This window comes from Hevea brasiliensis, chromosome 6 (assembly GCF_030052815.1).
Source record: "Hevea brasiliensis isolate MT/VB/25A 57/8 chromosome 6, ASM3005281v1, whole genome shotgun sequence".
In the NCBI taxonomy this organism is placed as follows: domain Eukaryota; kingdom Viridiplantae; phylum Streptophyta; class Magnoliopsida; order Malpighiales; family Euphorbiaceae; genus Hevea; species Hevea brasiliensis.
The window spans coordinates 98,806,433-98,826,772 of NC_079498.1; the positions used below are offsets into that span (position 1 = coordinate 98,806,433).

At 35.7% G+C, this 20,340-nt stretch overlaps 2 protein-coding genes across 2 annotated transcripts; one reads left to right on the top strand and one right to left on the bottom strand.

Annotated features, from left to right (window-relative positions):
- Nucleotides 1-11,154: 11,154 nt before the first annotated feature.
- LOC110644859 (putative leucine-rich repeat receptor-like serine/threonine-protein kinase At2g24130) lies at nucleotides 11,155-13,537 on the bottom strand. The gene has a single exon (XM_021797819.2). The coding sequence runs from the start codon at nucleotides 13,428-13,430 to the stop codon at nucleotides 11,661-11,663; it is 1,770 nt and encodes a 589-aa protein (XP_021653511.2). The 5' UTR covers nucleotides 13,431-13,537; the 3' UTR covers nucleotides 11,155-11,660.
- Nucleotides 13,538-19,082: 5,545 nt separating this feature from the next.
- Nucleotides 19,083-20,248, top strand: LOC110644860 (early nodulin-like protein 16). Its single transcript, XM_021797821.2, has 2 exons — nucleotides 19,083-19,451; nucleotides 19,698-20,248. The coding sequence occupies exons 1-2, from the start codon at nucleotides 19,283-19,285 to the stop codon at nucleotides 20,045-20,047; spliced, it is 519 nt and encodes a 172-aa protein (XP_021653513.1). The 5' UTR covers nucleotides 19,083-19,282; the 3' UTR covers nucleotides 20,048-20,248.
- The last annotated feature ends 92 nt before the right edge of the window (nucleotides 20,249-20,340 follow it).

Below are 20,340 nucleotides of genomic sequence, written 5' to 3' on the forward strand. Positions count from 1 at the left end.
GACAGAACCCGAAGAGTCGAGTCAAGGCCAACAGGCGACTCGTTTGAGGTTTGTGCACAATATATACTTTTATAATCATCTTTTGCATATCGTTTTGAATAATGTGAAATATTGGATTATGGCATTCTTATGATGTTTGATCTAAATTGTTGAAAGTTATTATGTATATTTGAAAAGACAATGTTTAGCAAATTGTTAAGATAAGTTTTGAAACCACAGTGTCATGACCACATATTTGAACACCTCACTAGCACGACTAGTGGGGGTAATTAGTTTTGAATTTTGATTCCTTCTCTGGAGAAGTGTTGAGGTGTGCTAGTAGAAGAGGATGTGAATGGATATCCATATATTTGAGCTAGCTAGCCTTGTGATATGATTTCTCTTTAGCCTCTGGCTATTGAGATTCATGTGATTTCTCTTTAGCCTCTGGCTATTGAGATTCTATTTGTTTCGAATGGCATGATCTAGCTGTGGGTTTTGTGAAATGTGTTTTGATACTTTGAAATGAACTTGGTTTACATTTAAAATCTCACCATGCATGATTTGTATTTAATTTTCATGTTTAGCCAAATCTTTGAATAAATGTGCTTTAAGTTTTGCATAAAGATTATTTTAGTATATTATGCACCACTGAGTCCTAGTACTCAGCGATAGCTTTTATTGCTGTCGCAGATACAAAGATTAGAGGAGCAGCAGATTGAGCTGCTGAGTTGTGTGGAGTTATCAGCTTGAAGTCTTCGGGTATAATTTATACCCTAACTGTAAATACTTCTTTTGATGTATATATTGCACATAAATGTATGGACATGTAAAAGTGGGTATTGAGCAGTTTGTATAAAATTTGTATAAGTTATAATATATATTGTGGTTTTAAAACTCTCTTAATGTAAATGTTGTAATAATGTATCTAAATTGTTTTGTTTCAAATGAAATATGAATGATATTGATTGACAGTATTTTGAGAATTATTGAACTTGTGAATTTGAGAAATTGGTTGAGATTGAGTATGAAGTTGAAGAAGTGGTTAGAAAATTATTGGAAGTGCTTTTATTTCAGGTATTTGAAGAACTGGTTTCTCAAAATACAGAGGGAACTCTGTCAAAATTTTTATAAAATTTGCGTAAAAATAAAATGGGCAAAAAATATTAACTAGTTTTAGTTTAACTACGTGTTTTAAGTACTTATTAGAAAATGCTCACAACTTATCAAAAATAAGAAAATTATTTTAAAATCCCTTGTAGGATACTTAATGAGTTATCGGTAGGTGAAGTGTGGTAGTTCATTAGGTATTCTACGGGATCATGTGATGCCTTACAGAGGGGTAAGGTATGACATGTTTTAGTGGTATCAGAGCCAGGTTTTTGAAGTATGTTTTAAATTGTGAATTTGTGTCTTTCTTTGTTAAGTACAACTGCTCAATGTCCATTTTTGTTACATACAGTGCATTACATCATAAATATGAACTAACGGATGGAAATCTCCATGTGTTATTTGTTCAGGAGATACCCTACTTCAGATTGAGATGGAAGAAGGGGATCACTCAGTTGAGCAGTCTGTTGAAGCTGAGGCACAAGAGGAAGCCCCAGCTTTACCGAATGTCAGTGGGTCAGTAGCACCAGCCCCACAAATGCCGCAGTTCCCTGCACAATTCGCACAGCAGATGGCGGCAATGTTTCAACAAATGGCTGGGGGTATGCCTGCTCAAGCTCCACCCCAACCACCTGTGGCACAACCACTGCCTCCAGCCAGACAATATGATAAATTACTGAAGTATGGGGCTGCAGAATTTAAGGGTACAGTGGACCCTTTAGAGGCAGAGCAATGGCTTGAAAGAATGGACAGAGTGTTTAAGAAATTGCACTGCCAAGATGAGCTGAAGTTTGAATACTCTGTGTCGCTACTGCGCAGGATGCGTATGGTGGTGGAAGACCATCCCCACGGCTTGGATGAACCACGAGTCTTGACTGGGATGACTTCATCGAGAGTTCGCAAATACATCCCAGATGCATATGTTGATCAGAAACTGCAAGAATTTTTGAGTTTAAAACAAGGGAACCGATCAGTGGCAGAGTATGAGAGGGAGTTCTCCCGCCTGAGTCATTATGCTGGGAGTCTCCTTACTACCAGCAAGGTAAGGTGCAAGAGATTTGAAACGGGTTTGAAGCCCAGCATAAGGATGCAAGTTGTGGGATTTCGACACAGCAACTTCTCAGAACTTATGTCCCAAGCACTTGAACTGGAAAGAGTTGAAGCGAGCAACCCAGTGAAGGAAAAAGTCGAGAAATCGAGAAAAGACAAGGGGAAAGATCGGTTGAGCGAGTTACGGTGCTACCTCTGGAAAGAAAAAGAAGTTTAGTGAACCCAGCAGGGGTCGAGGTGGAAGATTTGGTAGGGGCCGATTCTCTGGACAGAGACCCCTAGGTCAGTCGTGATCAGCGAGGGTTCACATTACGCCCGCCCGTGAGACTTGTGGCAAGATTCATGGGGAATGCTATTGGGCCACTGGAGCCTGCTTTAAGCGTGGAGGCAACGGCCAAATAGCAAAAAACTTTACTAGTTCTCAGAGATATGGTCCAGATCCTACTACTGCCGATGGATATATTGCAGTCCTGCTCCCAGAGGTTCACAGTCATTTGGCAGAGGAAGAGGCAGAGGTAGAGGCACCTTTGCAGATCGAGCACGATTGGTCGATGCACAAGGAAGTGCGTCGGCAGAGTCTACACGATGAGACAAAGAAGAAGAGGCCGAGACTTAGATGTGGTAGCTGGTACATTCTCTATCTCTGGTCAAGATGTATTTGTGTTGTTTGATCCGGGTTCAACTCATTCATATGTTAGTGCTAGCATAGTCAGTTCACTTGCTGTTCCATGTGTGCAAATGGGTTTTGAAGTGCTAGTAACTAGTCTGTTAGGACAAGAGGTCCGGGTCAACATAATCTATAGAGACTGTCCTTTGGTGATCCAAGGACATGTTTTCCTGTCAGACTTGATTGAAATGCCCTTCAGAGAGTATGATATCATCTTGGGCATAGATTGGTTAGCCAGGCATCATGCCATAATTGACTGTAGACTGAAGACAGTCACTTTTGGTCTCCCTTTGTATGGTGATGTGGTAATATACGGGGAGAGGCATTTACTGCCATCAAACATCATTTCGGCTGCACTAGCCAGAAGAATGATCAGAAAGGGGTGTGAAGCATACTTGGCACATGTGATAGACACCCAAGTGGGGAGTCCAGCACTAAGGGACATCCCTACGGTATGTGACTTTCCGGATGTGTTTCCTGATAAATTGCCAGGATTACCTCCAGAAAGAGAGGTGCAGTTTGAAATTAATGTTATGCCTGGTGTGGATCCAATCTCCATAACGCCATATAGAATGGCACCTGCAGAATTGAAAGAGTTGAAAGTGCAGTTGCAAGAATTGCTTGATAAGGGCTTTATCCGCCCTAGTGTGTCACCTTGGGGAGCGCCAGTGTTGTTTGTAAAGAAGAAAGATGGCACTCTCTGGTTATGCATTGATTATCGGCAGTTGAATAAGGTGACAATAAAGAATAGATATCCATTGCCCCGCATTGATGACTTGTTTGATCAGTTGAGGGGTGCAGCTGTGTTCTCCAAAATTGACCTGAGATCAGGTTATTATCAGCTGAAGGTACAAGAGCAAAGTATTCCTAAAACTGCCTTCAGAACCCGCTATGGCCATTATGAATTCCTAGTCATGCCATTCGGGTTAACTAATGCTCTGGCTGCTTTTATAGATCTAATGAACACTATTTTCAGACCACACCTCGACCAGTTTGTTGTGGTATTTATCGATGATATATTGGTCTATTCGAGGAATGCAGAAGAGCATGATAGACATCTGCGGATTGTACTGCAGACTTTGAGAGAGAAACAGCTATATGCCAAATTGTCGAAGTGTGAATTTTGGCTGAAGGAGATATCCTTTTTGGGGCATGTAGTATCAGAAGAGGGTATTAAGGTAGATCTTAGTAAGATTGAAGCTCTCCTTAATTGGAGGCCACCCAGAAATGTCACAGAGATTCGTAGTTTTCTGGGTTTAGCTGGATACTACCGTAGATTTGTGAAGGGATTTTCCATGTTGGCATCTCCATTGACCAAGCTGCTTAGAAAAGATGTAAAATTTCAGTGGACGGATAAATGCCAGCAGAGTTTTGATGAATTGAAGAGATGTTTGACTAAAGCTCCAGTCCTAACTTTACCTACCCCGGGTAAAGAATATACAGTTTATAGTGATGCTTCTCACAATGGGTTAGGCTGTGTGTTGATGCAAGATCGAAATGTCATTGCCTATGCATCACGCCAGTTAAAACCGCATGAGAGGAATTATCCGACACATGATTTGGAGCTTGCAGCCATTGTGTTTGCTCTTAAGATCTGGAGACATTATTTGTATGGGGAGAAATGTTATATCTACACAGAGCTGAATTTGAGACAGAGGAGATGGTTAGAGTTGATAAAAGACTATGATTGTCTGATAGACTATCAGCCAGGGAAAGCTAATGTTGTGGCTGATGCCTTAAGTCGCAAGACTTTGGCAAGTCTACGGATTACTCCTTTGTCTTTGGTACATGAGTTGAGATCATTACATGCCAGCTTAGAGATTAGTGATGATGGGCAGACAGCAGTTGCATGGCATGTACAGCCAGTGTTGATTAATCAGATTAGAATGGCTGCTCAGAATGATCAGAAGTATCAGAAGCTGATGGAAGAAGTCCAGCAGGGCAAGAAACCAGAATTCTCAATCAGAGATGACGGTCTATTGCTACACTAGGGCAGAATATGTGTTCCTAGTGATGTTGATTTGAAGCAGATCATTTTGAAGGAAGCACATGAGTCTCCTTTTGCCATGCACCCTGGTGGTACAAAAATGTATAGGGGGCTAAAGGAGCATTACTGGTGGATGGGTATGAAGAGAGATGTGGCAGAGTTTGTGTCCAAATGCCTAACTTGTCAGCAAATAAAGGCAGAGCATCAAGTACCCACTGGGTTGTTACATCCACTACCAGTGCCGGAATGGAAATGGGAAAGAATAACAATGGATTTTGTGATGGGACTTCCGAGAACACAGAAGAGTCATGATGCAGTGTGGGTCATTGTTGACAGACTGACTAAGTCTGCTCATTTTCTGCCAGTTCGGATGGACTACAGTTTAGAAAGATTGGCCAAGTTATACATCGATGAGATTGTGAGACTGCATGGAGTGCCAGTATCCATCGTGTCAGACAGAGATCCTAGGTTCACTTCTAGATTCTGGGTAGTCTTGAGAGCCCTAGGAACTAGATTGAACTTGATCTTGCATTCCACCCACGCATGCATGGCGATGCGAGAGGGTAATTCAGATCTTGGAGGACATGCTACGGGCTTGTGTGATTGAGTTTGAGGGTAGTTGGGATACACACTTGCCTTTGATTGAGTTTGCTTACAACAACAGCTACCAATCAAGCATTGGGATGCCTCCATATGAAGCTTTGTATGGCAGGAAATGTAGAACCCCGTTGTGTTGGGATGACGTGGGTGAAAGAAAAATGATCGGACCAAATTGTTCAACAGATCAAGAGAGAAAATCAAGGTGATCGTGGGTCGACTTAAAAGCGCATCAGGCCAAAAGTCCTATGTTGATTTGAAAAGAAGGGATATTGAGTATGCAATGGGTGAGAAAGTTTTCCTCAAAGTTTCTCCTTGGAAGAGGATTATGAGATTAGTAGAAAGGAAACTAAGTCCTCGTTTTATTGGGCCATATGAGGTTACGGAAAGAGTGGGTCCTTTGGCATATCGGTTGGCACTACCTCGAGTTGGAAAAGATACATAATGTCTTCCATGTGTCTATGTTGAGGAGAGTCTTGATCGGACCCATCTCATGTACTACCAGTAGAAGAAATAGAAGTGAATCCAGACCTCACATATGAAGAAGAACCCATAAAGATTCTGGCTTATGAGGTGAAGCAGCTACGGAATAAGCAGATACCGTTGGTAAAAGTGCTGTGGAACCATCATTCGGGCCAAGAAGCTACTTGGGAACGAGAGGAGGACATGAGGAGACAACACCCACAGCTATTCAGAGATTGATACCAGGTAAAAATTTTGAGACGAAATTTATTTAAGGGGGGAAGAATTGTAACACCCCGTTTGTATAGCCTGGTAGATTTCACTGTTCCGGTGACCGGTGTCGGTCCGGACAATTAATGGGATTAGGGCCACACTTAAGACAACATGAGAAGCCATAAACATAAATAATTAGTAATGTTTAATTAGTTAACTACAAATAAGAAAAACAGAACATAAGAGGTTAAACGAGCAGAGAGTCACAGCGATGAGTGACCTCCTCGGGAACGACTGCGAAGTCGTTTTAAACTCAAATTTTGAACCGTAAAAAGTGACGCTGCGGTCCTTAGGACCCTTATGAACACAGTGGAAAAGAGAAAATCATGAAAAAGAACTGTTAAGTTAGTCAAATAATTAGGTCAGGGAGCCGGAAGAAATATTGGATTATTTGCAAACCGGGATGAACCTGCGAGGGGCAATTTGGTCAATTGACCCGAGTGACTCGACCTAATCATCAAATAAAATCGGAGAAAAGAAAATTTCGGAATCGAGAATTAAATTAAAGAACTAATAGAAAAATAAAAAAAAAAAAGAGAAAAGGAAAGAGTTTGGAAAAGTCAAAAGTTATGACATCATGCATGATGTAATAACTAAATTAATAAATTGAATTAATTAATTTGGATTTAGGGGTCTTCCATAAGCAAAAAAACGTGTAAAGGAAAACAAAAGGAAAAAAAAAATTAGGATTTTCTTCTTCTTCTTCCATCAAGTGCCGCCCCACCTTCCTCCATACATTCTCTATGAAAGTGTTTCCCTTAAGCTTACACTAAGCTTAATTTCTCCTTACCCAACCTTAATAAACCTCATAAAAACATGGGAGAAGGACCAAACTGAAATTCTGGCAGCTTGAGAGGAGTATGATTTACATGAATATGATGCAATTGAATGAGTTTAGAAACTTTACTTAGTTAAATGATTAACATTTAAACCATTAAAAGTAGTTAAAGGCATGAAAATGTTGAGTTAGGGTTTTCAATGTTAGGGTTTATGAACCAAAATTTGGAGAAATGCATAAATGGCATGTTTAACCTATTGTGAAATGAAATAATGGTCAATTACGACCAAATAAGTTGTGTGGGAATGGTAGGAAATTAAACCAAATTCGTAGGTCAATGGTCATGCTGCTGGCAGCATGACCAAACCCACTTTGAAGGACCAAAACTCAAATTTTACAAGTCTAATTGATATGCCACCAATTGGGGATGAAAATAGACATAAAAGAGCACAATTTTCATTGAGGAACCATGGCCAAAAACTGACCAAAACTTGGTGAAACAATTGACCAAAGTGAGTTGATAGCAGGCTGCCACTGCACTAAACTGACCAAATGAACAGTAACTATTCATTTGGTCATAACTCGAGTTAGACAGGTCAAATTGACCTGAAATTTGGCCAGGGGTTAGAGGGCATATAGATCTAAAACTTTCATGAAGAACATCGCCCCAAATTATGCCATTAACCCATTCAGATTATTGAGCAAAGTTAGGTTACCAAACCTGCAACTCTGCAGAATTTTCATTGAGCAACAATATTTGGATGGCTATAACTCCCTCTAGAAAACTCGGATTTAGGCGATTCTTGAACCGATGGAAACCTAAGACATAGTACAACATTTCATATAAAGAAAGTGAGACCAAATTATGAACTTAACTTGATCAAATTATTGACCAAAGTTGGATCAAAAATCTGCCAGCACCTAAATTGCAGTATGAACAGTGCACGTGAACAGTAAACTTATTTTGGCCATAACTTGAGCTACAAAACTCCGATTGGGGTGATCCAAAAATGAGAATACACTTAAGACAATAAGGAACATTTTCTATGAAGGAAGTTTTGTCAAATTCCAACAGTAGATCGACCAATGGAATAGTGCAACTTCGGAGAACCAAAACCGAAAATTGGCAATTTTGCCAAAATGACCTAAGTTTTAAACAAATGACCAAAACCAACAAGTTTGGTGACCAAAATGTGGTATGTGGGTGAAGTTGGAGTTCCCATACCTATTAAGCCTTAGAAAGTCAATAATTTGACTTGAATAGTGCAGTGAATAGTAACCCGAAACACAAAATTTTGAGAACGTCGAATTTAACACGTTAGAGCTAGGTAAATGTGAAGTTAAGTTTATTTTGGAATTATTTTAAGTTTTAGTACTGAAACATTGGAAAATTTCGTGTTTCAGTGGAAAAGAATACCGGGACAGAACCCGAAGAGTCGAGTCAAGGCCAACGGGCGACTCGTTTGAGGTTTGTGCACAACATATACTTTTATAATCATCTTTTGCATATCATTTTGAATAATGTGAAATATTGGATTATGGCATTCTTATGATGTTTGATCTAAATTGTTGAAAGTTATTATGTATATTTGAAAAGACAATGTTTAGCAAATTGTTAAGATAAGTTTTGAAACCACAGTGTCATGACCACATATTTGAACACCTCACTAGCACGACTAGTGGGGGTAATTAGTTTCGAATTTTGATTCCTTCTCTGGAGAAGTGTTGAGGTGTGCCAGTAGAAGAGGATGTGAATGGATATCTATATATTTGAGCTAGCTAGCCTTGTGATATGATTTCTCTTTAGCCTCTGGCTATTGAGATTCATGTGATTTCTCTTTAGCCTCTGGCTATTGAGATTCTATTTGTTTCGAATGGCATGATCTAGCTGTGGGTTTTGTGAAATGTGTTTTGATACTTTGAAATGAACTTGGTTTACATTTAAAATCTCACCACGCATGATTTGTATTTCATTTTCATGTTTAGCCAAATCTTTGAATAAATGTGCTTTAAGTTTTGCATAAAGATTATTTTAGTATATTGTGCACCACTGAGTCCTAGTACTCAGCGATAGCTTTTATTGCTGTCGCAGATACAGAGATTAGAGGAGCAGCAGACTGAGCTGCTGAGTTGTGTGGAGTTATCAGCTTGAAGTCTTCGGGTATAATTTATACCCTAACTATAAATACTTCTTTTGATGTATATATTGCACATAAATGTATGGAAATGTAAAAGTGGGTCTTGAGCAGTTTGTATAAAATTTGTATAAGTTATAATATATATTGTGGTTTTGAAACTCTCTTAATGTAAATGTTGTAATAATGTATCTAAATTGTTTTGTTTCAAATGAAACATGAATGATATTGATTGACAGTATTTTGAGAATTATTGAACTTGTGAATTTGAGAAATTGGTTGAGATTGAGTATGAAGTTGAAGCAGTGGTTAGAAAATTATTGGAAGTGCTTTTATTTCAGGTATTTGAAGAACTGGTTTCTCAAAATACGGAGGGAACTCTATCAAAATTTTTATAAAATTTGCGTAAAAATAAAATGGGCAAAAAATATTAACTAGTTTTAGTTTAACTACATGTTTTAAGTACTTATTAGAAAATGCTCACCACTTATCAAAAATAAGAAAATTGTTTTAAAATCCCTTGTAGGATACTTAATGAGTTATCGGTAGGTGAAGTGCGGTAGTTCATTAGGTATTCTACGGGATCATGTGATGCCTTACAGAGGGGTAAGGTGTGACATATTCGGTCTTCATCTTCAGTCTTCATCCTCAAATTCCAAAAGAGCAAAATCAAGATGTTTTTTGAATTTGATGATTTAGGTATTCAAAGGACATTCATGATTTCACTTTTTTGGGTTTTGAACATTTATGCATGCAATTTAATTCTTCGTCAACGAATTTTTTGGGCATATTTGGGTTTTGTTGATTTGAATTTTTAATTGTTATGTTTAGGGTTTGTTTATTAGAATTTGGTATTAGATTTCTTTTTTTTTAATTTTAGATTTAATTTCTACGTTGATTGTATTATGAAATTGCAAATGTAAACCGATATAGTTGTTATTTGTTGAAATTTTTGGTTTTTGAAATTGTAAATTTGAGAATAAATTGAATTTGTATAGTTGGTATTTATGTTTGTGATGCCTGTGATGGTGAATGTGGAAATTGGAATTGTGGAATGAGAAGCCGACTGAATCGAACCGAATTGAATCGAATTAGTATGGTTCAATTTAATTCAATTTCTTTAGTTGTTCTGTTCAATTTGGTTTGTAAATTCATGATTTCAATTAATTCGATTTTAGCGATTCGGTTCAGTTCTATTCGATTTGAATTGAATGCTCTCTCTCTCTCTCTCTCTCTCTCTCTCTCTCTCTCTCTCTCTCTCTCTCTCTCTCTCTCTCTCTCTATATATATATATATATATATATATATATATATAGTTATTAGGCTATGCTTACTGCTTAATAATTATAAAAAAGTAATTATTAATTATTTGATAAAATATTATTAGTAACTATTGTTAATATGTTAAATGATCATTAATAGGTTTAATTTATTTTAAATAATTGTTACTAAAAAAGTAAATAATAATAGTAATTACATTTAAATTTATAATTATATAGTAATAAATAATTTTTTTTGTCTATAATTACAAATATCATTTCAACCATTATTTATAGCATGTTAATAATTATTTATTATTTTTAATGACTAAAATAATTTGAATATGTAAAATTTAATTAGAAAAATTATAATTTGTTTATTAATGAATTTTAAGAGGGATATTTTAATTAATTCAAATAAAAAAAATAAAATCAAAACAACTAAAAAAAGAAAAATCAAAAGTTGACATGTTAATCTCACTCGTAATATATTATTGACATGACATGTGAATAATAATATATTCACCCAAATCAATTTCAGTCTTAAGAAAATTTTCACTTAATTTAAGAAATTAAATCTAAATTATAAAAATTAAAATGTTATATTTAAATGTAATTGCAATTAAACGTTTATTTTTATTTTTTTTTAGTTTAGGGCATATAATTATAATTGTTTATTAAAATATAAAATCGGACCCGATTTCTAAAATCCGAAAAATTTTAAATAATTTTCTAAAATTTAAATAAAATAAAATATTAATATTTACCCACAAAATAATAAATTTAAAAATTAGGGGTGTTACAATTCATTATTTCTTTTTTTTAATTTTATTTTTTATTTTTATTAAATATAATAATTATTCATAAATTTTCTAAATAAGATAAAGGGCAATTTAATCAATTTTTAATATATTTTTATAAAAATGATGTTCTTCAATTATTTTTTAAATTACTGTGCAATATATATAAATGCCACAGATAAAAATGAAGGTAGTACAAATTACAAAATATCCATCTCTCCAATATCACACATACAAGGGTCTACTGAGAATGGAAGGAAACTAATATAGAGTACATAAGCAACGCTGACAATGCTAACCAAGGAGGGAATTACTGGAGAGAATGATTCGTTTTGGCCTAGCTTTCCAGCATGAAGCTAAGAATCTGAAAGAAGAAGAAGAAGAAGAAGAAGAAGAAGAAGAAGAAGAAGGGAAATGCTTAGGCAATAACAAACTTATACCCTTCGTTTTTATGATTACATTACATACTTACATTGTGCTTAACAATTTAAAGTTTATGAATGTAGCAGATTTTGGTCATGCAACATATGTCAGGCCCAGAAGAACATAATCAGGAACATAGCTTAGCCGAACCATTTTCTGCTCTTAGAGCAAGTGGACATGCCAGAAATTGAACCACAGAGATGTGGATTGCCCAAGAAAGATAAGTTTGTGACTACATTGAAGATACCACCTGAGGGAATTGGTCCTCCAAAGTTGTTAAAAGAAAGATTTAGAAAGCTGAGGGCTTGAAGCTTGTTCAGGCTTGTTGGGATCAATCCAGAAAGGTTGTTTCCTGAAACATCAATGGATTCCAGGTACTTTAGATCACCAAGTGAATCAGGAAGGTTCCCTTGAAGAGAATTGTGCGAGAAATTTATCATTCTCAGTGCAGTGCAGTTTGATATCTCAGGGAATAAATTGCCAGTGATGCTATTTGATGAAACATCTATTTCTTGAACTTTTTCCAGCTTGCTGAGCTCAACTGGCAATCGCCCGTCAAGATGATTATGCGAAAGGTTGAGAAATATCCTGATCTCGTGCAGTATTTCCTTAGGGATGCTCCCTGTCAATGCATTAAAGGACAAGTCTAGCTTGTAAAGATCACACTTTCCTAATTCTGGAGGAATAGTTCCTGAAAGGAGGTTGTTGTTGAGAAACATGGAATTCACCTGAACCAAATTCCCTAAACTTGGAGGGATTTCTCCAGAGAATTGATTATTTGATAGATCAAGCAGACTAAGTTCAGGTAATTGGCCTAACGCTGCTGGAATTGTACCAGTGAAAAAGTTGTGTGATAAGAAAAGTTGCTCTAAGTTGAGCAACTGACTGATCTCTGCTGAAATGGTTTCGTTTAGAGAATTGGATGTCAAGTTCAGCACAATGAGATTAGAAAGGTAAGCTATATTTGAAGGAATTGATCCATAAATATTGTTTTCTTGCAGCAGCATAGAATATAGTTGAGCACCAGGTCGGCCAATGGAATTGGGCAATCTTCCTCCAAGGCCCATGCCAGCCAGTTCTAGCTCTTCTAAGTCCGTGCAATTTCCAAGGGCAGTGAAGAATGGTTCAAGATTGGTATTATGATCATGACTGACCATTTCATTATACGATAAATGAAGTAGGAAAAGTGAAGGTAGCTTCCCGATAACATTTGCAGGTAATTCACCAGAAAGATGGTTAACTTCCACATCTACATTAAACAGTGAATTATTGGATAAGGATAAAGGAAGTTGTCCAGTTAGTTGATTGTTGTACAAATTTAAGGTCCATAGGTTTGGACAGTTTCCAATTCCTTCAGGAATTTTTCCTGTCAGGAAGTTGATGGACAGGTCAACGTTTCCTAATAAAGTGCAGTTTGAGAATAAGGAACGTGGAATTGGCCCAGTTAAATTGTTATCCATGAGAGTTACTAGGGAGAGTTCCGAAAGAAAGGCGAAGGATTCCGGTATTGAGCCATGTAGACTGTTCATGTCTAGCTGGAGATGATGCAGGTGATGAAGAGAAGAAAATTCAGGAGGAATAATGCCATAGAAGTGATTGTCCATGAGGTTCAGGACTCGAAGGGACGTGAGATTTGAAAGAACAGGTGAAAGTTGCCCTGTGAGTTCTTTTCCCCCCAGTTCAAGTCGCACCACTCGGTGATAATTTTGGCCACATGTGACACCTGTGAAGTTGCACACATAGACAGCTCCAATCCAGTTTGCGAGAATGGCTCTGGGATCAGAAACTATGCTGGTTTTAAATGCTAGAAGAGCATCCCTGTCTGTGAGCAAGGAGTAGTTTGAAACTGCAAAAGGGTGTGTTAAAATCCAGCAATGGATTAGCAGCAGGAGGAAAGCTAAGTAGGTCATTTTCGCTATATTTACTTTCCTGAGACCCACTGCTCCTTGCAGTTTCAGGTTGATAAATGGGAGCAAAATAACTAGAATCTTATGAGAGAAAAGAGAAAGATGCAGAGGTGACTGATAGCATGTAAGAGTTGAATACAATATAAAGGTGCAAGCAAATGCAGATCTTTTGGTAATAAAATTTTCAATTCATGCTATGATTTGTGGAGGGACAGGATGAGTAGATTTTCAACTAAACCTGAAAGGATAAGATAACCATGGAAATAAAGTACACTAAAAGAAATTAGTGGAAGATTTTCTTATTTCAGTATCACGTTACGTCTCATAATAGTATTCGTTACCTTGATTCCACAATCTATTCAGGGATTGCAGATAATAGTATTCTACTAGTGAGACTACTTTTGACATTTTAGTGCTGTAATATGCTAGGGCTAAAGCAGTTTGTGCCTCTCCTACAGTGGTGCTTGGCTCTGTGGTGATTGAATGAAAGCAAGCATTAATTAGTGTTTCTAAGTGAAGTTAGTGTTTATGTTAATGAGAGACAACAGTGGCATCAATACTAGATGAGACAACAGTGGCATCAATACTAGAGCATGGCATTGTGCTAGTTGAGCAAGTTGCATTTTAAAGAAAAAGCAGATGCACTTTTTTGGGGTCTCTGGTATTACTTTCTGCATAATAAATTTGTCTCCTTGAACAAATCAATTTGCAAAGTGCAAAAGAAGCATGTATATAATATACCATTTGCTGAAGCATTGAAATCGTCTCCAGAGCTGTAAGATCTCAAATAAAGTCACCCGTTACATTCTCCCTCCTCCAATATTCAAATGATGTTGAGAACTGCAACTGCACCAAGAACTCAAATTTATTTTATTACATTGCATCGCGCTTTATGATGGATGTGCTTACAGAATTTCATTTATTTCAAAACATCTTTCAAGTACTATTGGTTACATTTTAATTGAAATTTCTAAGTGCGTGCAAGTGTATGGATCTGAGGGCTAGTTATTGGTTTAGAGACTCGCTTTGTGAATCTGAGAAACACATGAATATAAGAGGTTGCAAGTAGTGATTCAATCCCTTGAAGCGGCTCTTCAAGAAACCATTTCAATTCTTTGGACATCTCATGAAGGTTAGTGCACAATTCATGCAAAGAGTGTATATTTAAATTTTGGGTAACCCATGAAATTATTTTAGGCTCATGATTTATTTAATAAATTAATTTAAGATAAAGTTTATTTTAATTAAATAAAGGAGACCTAAGGGTAAAATTTAAGGTGTATGGGGAAAATATAAAACACCATATCAATCCAACCAATCGAACTAATCAACAGATCAAGCCAATCAACTCAGTTGCAACACTGATCTACTCATATCTTTTAATCCATAGATGTAGCTAACGGGGTATGATGTTTTAGGGTAAACTCTATTATTTTCTGGAGTCGCATTCATCTCTATAGGTCAGAGATAGAGATGGGTGTGACAATAGCTCAATCTATTTTCTTTTCAGTCATTTATCAATTTCAAAGCTATTATTAATTAATTTTGTGGTCAATATCAGCATTTGCAATTCGAAAGTACCATCTTTCAATTCCAAGCAATTTTATTCAAATTTTCGATACATACTATTTCCATTTACAAAACTTTGCTATACTTTTCATCAAACAATTTAAATTTCAATGACAAGCAAGAGGTAAAAGTGTATTGGGTTCAATGTAGTCGGTTCCTTCGTTTTGACTTAGAAGTCAGTTCAAGCGCAATTTCTCATATTTTTGTTCTTCATGAACTAGAAAAGGATGCTTGTGATGGCTGGTCTTTTCAGAAATTGCTGCAGCTATGGTCCTGCAGTTGGAAGTTCATACCAGTTATGAACTTTCACAGCACATTGTTCAGTAGAATTTCACAACTTCCCTCTTTTCTTTCACTCTGTTGTTTAACAAGTCCCATATCAACAGCCAGGTTTGCTTATTTTAAAAGATGCAGGACAGCCATGTGAATTTGAGATAAAAGGAGTTTCTTGCAAGGAAGATGGTGGAAATCAACTGGGGAATGGTGTTTCAGTCCTAGTTTAATTTTAATAAGCTTTTAATATCTTTAAAAAAACGTTTTTTTTTTTTTAAGTCATCAATATCTAAAGGTGAAACTTACGAAATATGAAAATTTTGTTATCGTTGTTCTGAATTTAACATGTCAGAAGTACATGCAACAAATTATTTTTAATGAAAAAACTTTTACACACACTTGCAACGCAAAAGCTTAGTTTGCTTTCTCCCTATCCTTTCCCTGTTTGGTTTCTTCCTCATCGATTCAGTCGACCGTCCTGCTTTTTGTGGGCCTTCTTCTCCCCCTTGCCCCTTGGGACAGGGAAAAACCATTTGAAATGTGGGTAAAATTGTTAAAGTTGATGAGATTTAGTAGGTAAAATTCTATGTGTACAAGTAAAGAAAAGAGCCATACCTAAGTATGGTGTAAACATGGCATTAGTTTACAAGAGAGAGCAATATTTCTCAACAAAAGGGAGAGGTTGCTGCTGGAAGAATGAGGAGAGTAGAGAGAATTTGAAAGAGCTTGAAAGAGAGTTGAGAGAGTTAACAAAATGAGGAAGAAAAATGAAGAAAAGTATTTGAATTTGTATGTGTAAATCCCCTTATTTACTAATGAATTTATTCATGTTTTCTTCTCTCCTATTTGTTCTAGTATAATTTGTTCTTAGTTTTTTTCTTTCTTCAAATCCAACAACAAACCTTCCCACCACTGGATTGGAATGTTCATATGTATGGTGGATTTATGGTATAGATCTTTGTGCTTTCTGATGAGGATTTTTACAAAAGATCTATGATGTGGTGTGTGGTTTTGAGGCTAACCATGGCTAGAGCAGAGAGTTAGAGGTTTGAGCTTTTTTCGAGGTCGACATTTGGTAGGCTTTAAAAATGTTGAAAGTGTCAAGTTACGGTGTCCAGTGCTCTTCATGTGGAGGTCGGCTCTCTAAGGGCTCAAAGCAGAAGATTTGGGCTAGAGACGGGTTTATCAGGGATGGAGCTAAGACCAAGGGGGCATTGGTGCCCTTGGAATTTTCAAAAAAAAAAAAAAAGGACTTATTTGTAATTTCCAATGTGTAGTTGTATTGGAATTGAACACTTGCTGTGGACATTAAGAACATAACCTCAATACACTTTCAATTGAAGGAATGCGTTTTTTTTTTCATATAAGAATACATATATATAATTTTATTCAAAAAAATGGTTAACTAGTGGCACCAAATGCACTTTAGAAGTCATTGGAAAGTTTAATAGCATCATCAAGCTTAATTTGTAAGCATTTTCGTTTTTTTAAGTTTCTCCTATTTATCTATTATCGGCCTCTCATGTCTATTAGTTAGTAAATTTACAATTTTTTTTGCTGTTCTAGCTCATACACCACCCGAAAACTTAAATTTATAATATATTTTTATAAAAAATATGTGGTTATCTTGATATTGTCATCGATGAAAAGCTCTAATAAATCATGATATACTTTATAATTTATAGGATGTGTTCAACTTACTGCCACTTACAATAATCCTAGCTGTTATTGGAAGCTGAAAATGTATTCTTCATGCTTTGGGATTTCGGTCATAACATTGCTAAAAACGAATGGACTAGTATATGATATAGGATATTTGCGACAGTTTTATATTAATAGTAAAATATTATAATAAAAGATGACAAAACCCTCTAATGACTTTAATTTGTGAGATGACAGTAATAAAATGAATTCTACTCAGCATTATAAACTATTTTGAATTAAAATTAAATTGAATATATATACATGTGCACTTATTAAAAATTCTGTCTCCGGGGGGCTTATAGTTTTCTCAAGCAGCAGAGGAGACGACGATTTAGCTTACAGAGCGCCTTTCTTTAGCTAGTTAGTCCTTTGGTTATGGCCAAAGTTAGGATGGATTGACTCTTGTCCTGCTGTATTGCTGAGTCAATAGTTATTTAAGGGTGCTGCTCTCGTCTGCAGGTTGCGTTTCTACTGCTGAGACTCAGCTTCCTCTTGGAAAGGCTTTCGGAGAAATCATTAGGGTCTGTTAGTGGGCCAAGTCCTTTATTGGATTGTTTGAGTTTTTAGTTTCAAAGGTATTATTATTTGTGCTTGGGTCACTTCATGGCGCACCATTTATACTTTTCTAAAATTAATTAAAATTTTTTAATTAAAAAAATAAATTTTAATATCTTTTTAATTAACCTAAGGAAACGAAAATAGGTCAATTAGTAATACTAAACAAACCTTTCATTGAAAAGAAATAGTGAAGATTAGGTATAGATTTAGAATTGGCAATGGAAGTAGCTGCCCCATTGCCTAAACAGATACTTTTGAGTTATATATGCTAATTTTTTCCCTTTTAATTCCGATATGACAGTTATTTATTATAGATAGTTATATTATAGAGATTTATATTATTTTATTTTTTATTTTACTTTACTCTCTCTATTCAAAAAAAAAAAAATTTTATTGAAATTTAGGAGTTTATTTCAGGATATACCTTTTTTTTCTGTTTTTCTGTGTTTTTTATTAATATTGTGTTTTAAAATAATTTAAAATTGCATGAATTGTTAGAATTATATTTGATAATATTAATAATATTATTATATTATTGGACACCTTTATTACTTAATTTTTTTATTTGATTGGATTGATGGGATGATGATGGATTTATTATATTTATTATTATTATGATGAGTATGGAGTGGAGTGAGAGTTGGCCCAATTTATTGATTGTTGGTGCTTGTGTGGTGAAAAAAAACGTTGGAAGTAATTTATGGTATTTATGGCCCTTTTGTTCTTTCTTTTTTGGGCCTTGGGGGCAATGAGCTTAGTGAGTTAAATGTTGCTTAGGCTTACTTACGGGGGCTGGGGGGGCTTTTTGAGTCCTAGGTCCGAGTCAGTCCCCATAGGTTGGGTCGTGACATTAATTATTAAAATTTTTCCTCACATTTAAAATTTTATATTTTCCTTATTTTTTATTTAATAATTTAAATTTATTGACAAACTTAAAAATTTAAATATTCATTAATTATATTTTATTTACAATTACTTAAAATTAACAATATATTTTGATTTAAATAAAACTTATAATTTAAATATTTAAACTAAAATAAATTTATATATTACACATATTTGTTAATTCATTTCAATTTGATAATTGTTTTTTTATCATAATAATTAAAATAAATAAAGCTATTACATTTTTAATACATAATAATTTTAGCTTTAAATTAATTATTAATATTTTTTATTTTTTCCTATATCCATTATAATTAAGTTTTTAAAAAAAAGACTTCCAAAGGAAAAAGAAAGGAAGCATTTAACTCTCTCCTCTGGAGTTCCGCCTTAGGAAGTAGGAGCTGCGGTAGCTGCTGAATCTTTTTTATTACTAATTTTATAAAAAAAATTATAATTTTGCCTTCTATAAATCTTTTAATATTTTTATAAAATATATTATAAAATATGTTATTAACAATATATTATGCAGTTCAAAAAAAAAACAATATATTATAAAATAATTCACTAGATTAAATTCAGTAATTATTGTGAAGCTAAAGTCGTTCAACTTGCAAGTTGCAATTATTTAATAGAAAACACAGGCATGCTTATTAGTGTCTGTGTAAGTGATGATGCAGATTGGCATGTGATGTGTGGACCGACGAGTCTTTCAAAATTCAATTATCATTCTTGGGATTGTACTGAAATTGAATGTTCTTTGTGAAAGATTTTTCTTCTTCTGTTTACTGTCCCAGTGTAGTCCAGTCAAAAAAAGGTTACAGAAAAGAAACGAGAAGACCCAACCACCACCCACCACAGTGGTTACTATGGTGCCCAGCTCACCTCATCTTGTCTTCTTCTGCTTCTTCATCCTCTTCTCCGCCACTTCCACCACCGCCACTGACCACATTGTGGGTGCTAACAAAGGCTGGAATCCTGGCATCAACTACACTCTATGGGCCAATAACTCCACCTTCTATGTTGGCGACCTTATCTGTACCTCTCTTTCTCTCCTTGCATCTTTGTACCTAAATCATCTACTTGGAGTGAATTATTGTGCCAAAACATTCATGGGTTACTTCATATACACATTTTATGCTTGATCTACTGCATTAATGAAAATCCAGTTCCATATTTTTGGTTTCTTGATAATATGTATGGTAGGATTTGGAATTACTGGCTGCTAATGTCATATAAAGATGTACGTGTTTGATGATTCTTTTTCCTGGTTTGTTTCTGCAGCATTTAGGTACCAAAAGACCCAGTACAATGTGTTTGAAGTGAACCAGACTGGCTATGACAACTGCACCACAGAGGGAGCACTAGGCAACTGGAGTAGTGGTAAAGATTTCATACCTCTTAACAAGGCCAAGAGGTACTACTTCATATGTGGGAATGGGCAGTGCTTCAATGGCATGAAGGTTTCTGTTCTTGTTCATCCTTTGTCTCCTCCACCATCATCTAGCGTTTCTGCTGCTAACCAGACTTCACCTGATTCTGCTGCTCCGGTGGTTTTGCAGAAGGGGTTGGTAGGTTTTAGGGCTTTTATTGTGGCATTTACTTCCATCTGGTTTGGATCTGGTTGGATCTAGGACTAGTGGAGTAGTGTTTTCATTTGGTTGTTGAGGCCTAGTGAGAGTTTATTACTCCAGCTCAAGTGTATCGTTTCTGGTCTTTCTTTTCTTTTCTTTGTGTTTTTAGGTCATAATTATTCTCTTCATTTATCCATTTTTGCATTAGATGTCATTTGGAAGCGTGTGTTTTATTTGGCTAATCAGAAAGCTTCACTGGAATATTACTCCTTCCCTTTTTTTTTTTTTGTTTAATTTTCAACTAGCTTTTTTTAAACCCGTTATTTGTGGGCAACAATTGCTAATGTTAATGC

Coding starts and splice junctions, on each gene's coding strand:
- LOC110644859 (XM_021797819.2), bottom strand. CDS start 13,430: ATGACCTACTTAGCTTTCCTCCTGCTGCTAATCCATTGCTGGATTTTA.
- LOC110644860 (XM_021797821.2), top strand. CDS start 19,283: ATGGTGCCCAGCTCACCTCATCTTGTCTTCTTCTGCTTCTTCATCCTC. Junction 19,452..19,697: donor CTATGTTGGCGACCTTATCT/GTACCTCTCTTT, acceptor TTGTTTCTGCAG/CATTTAGGTACCAAAAGACC.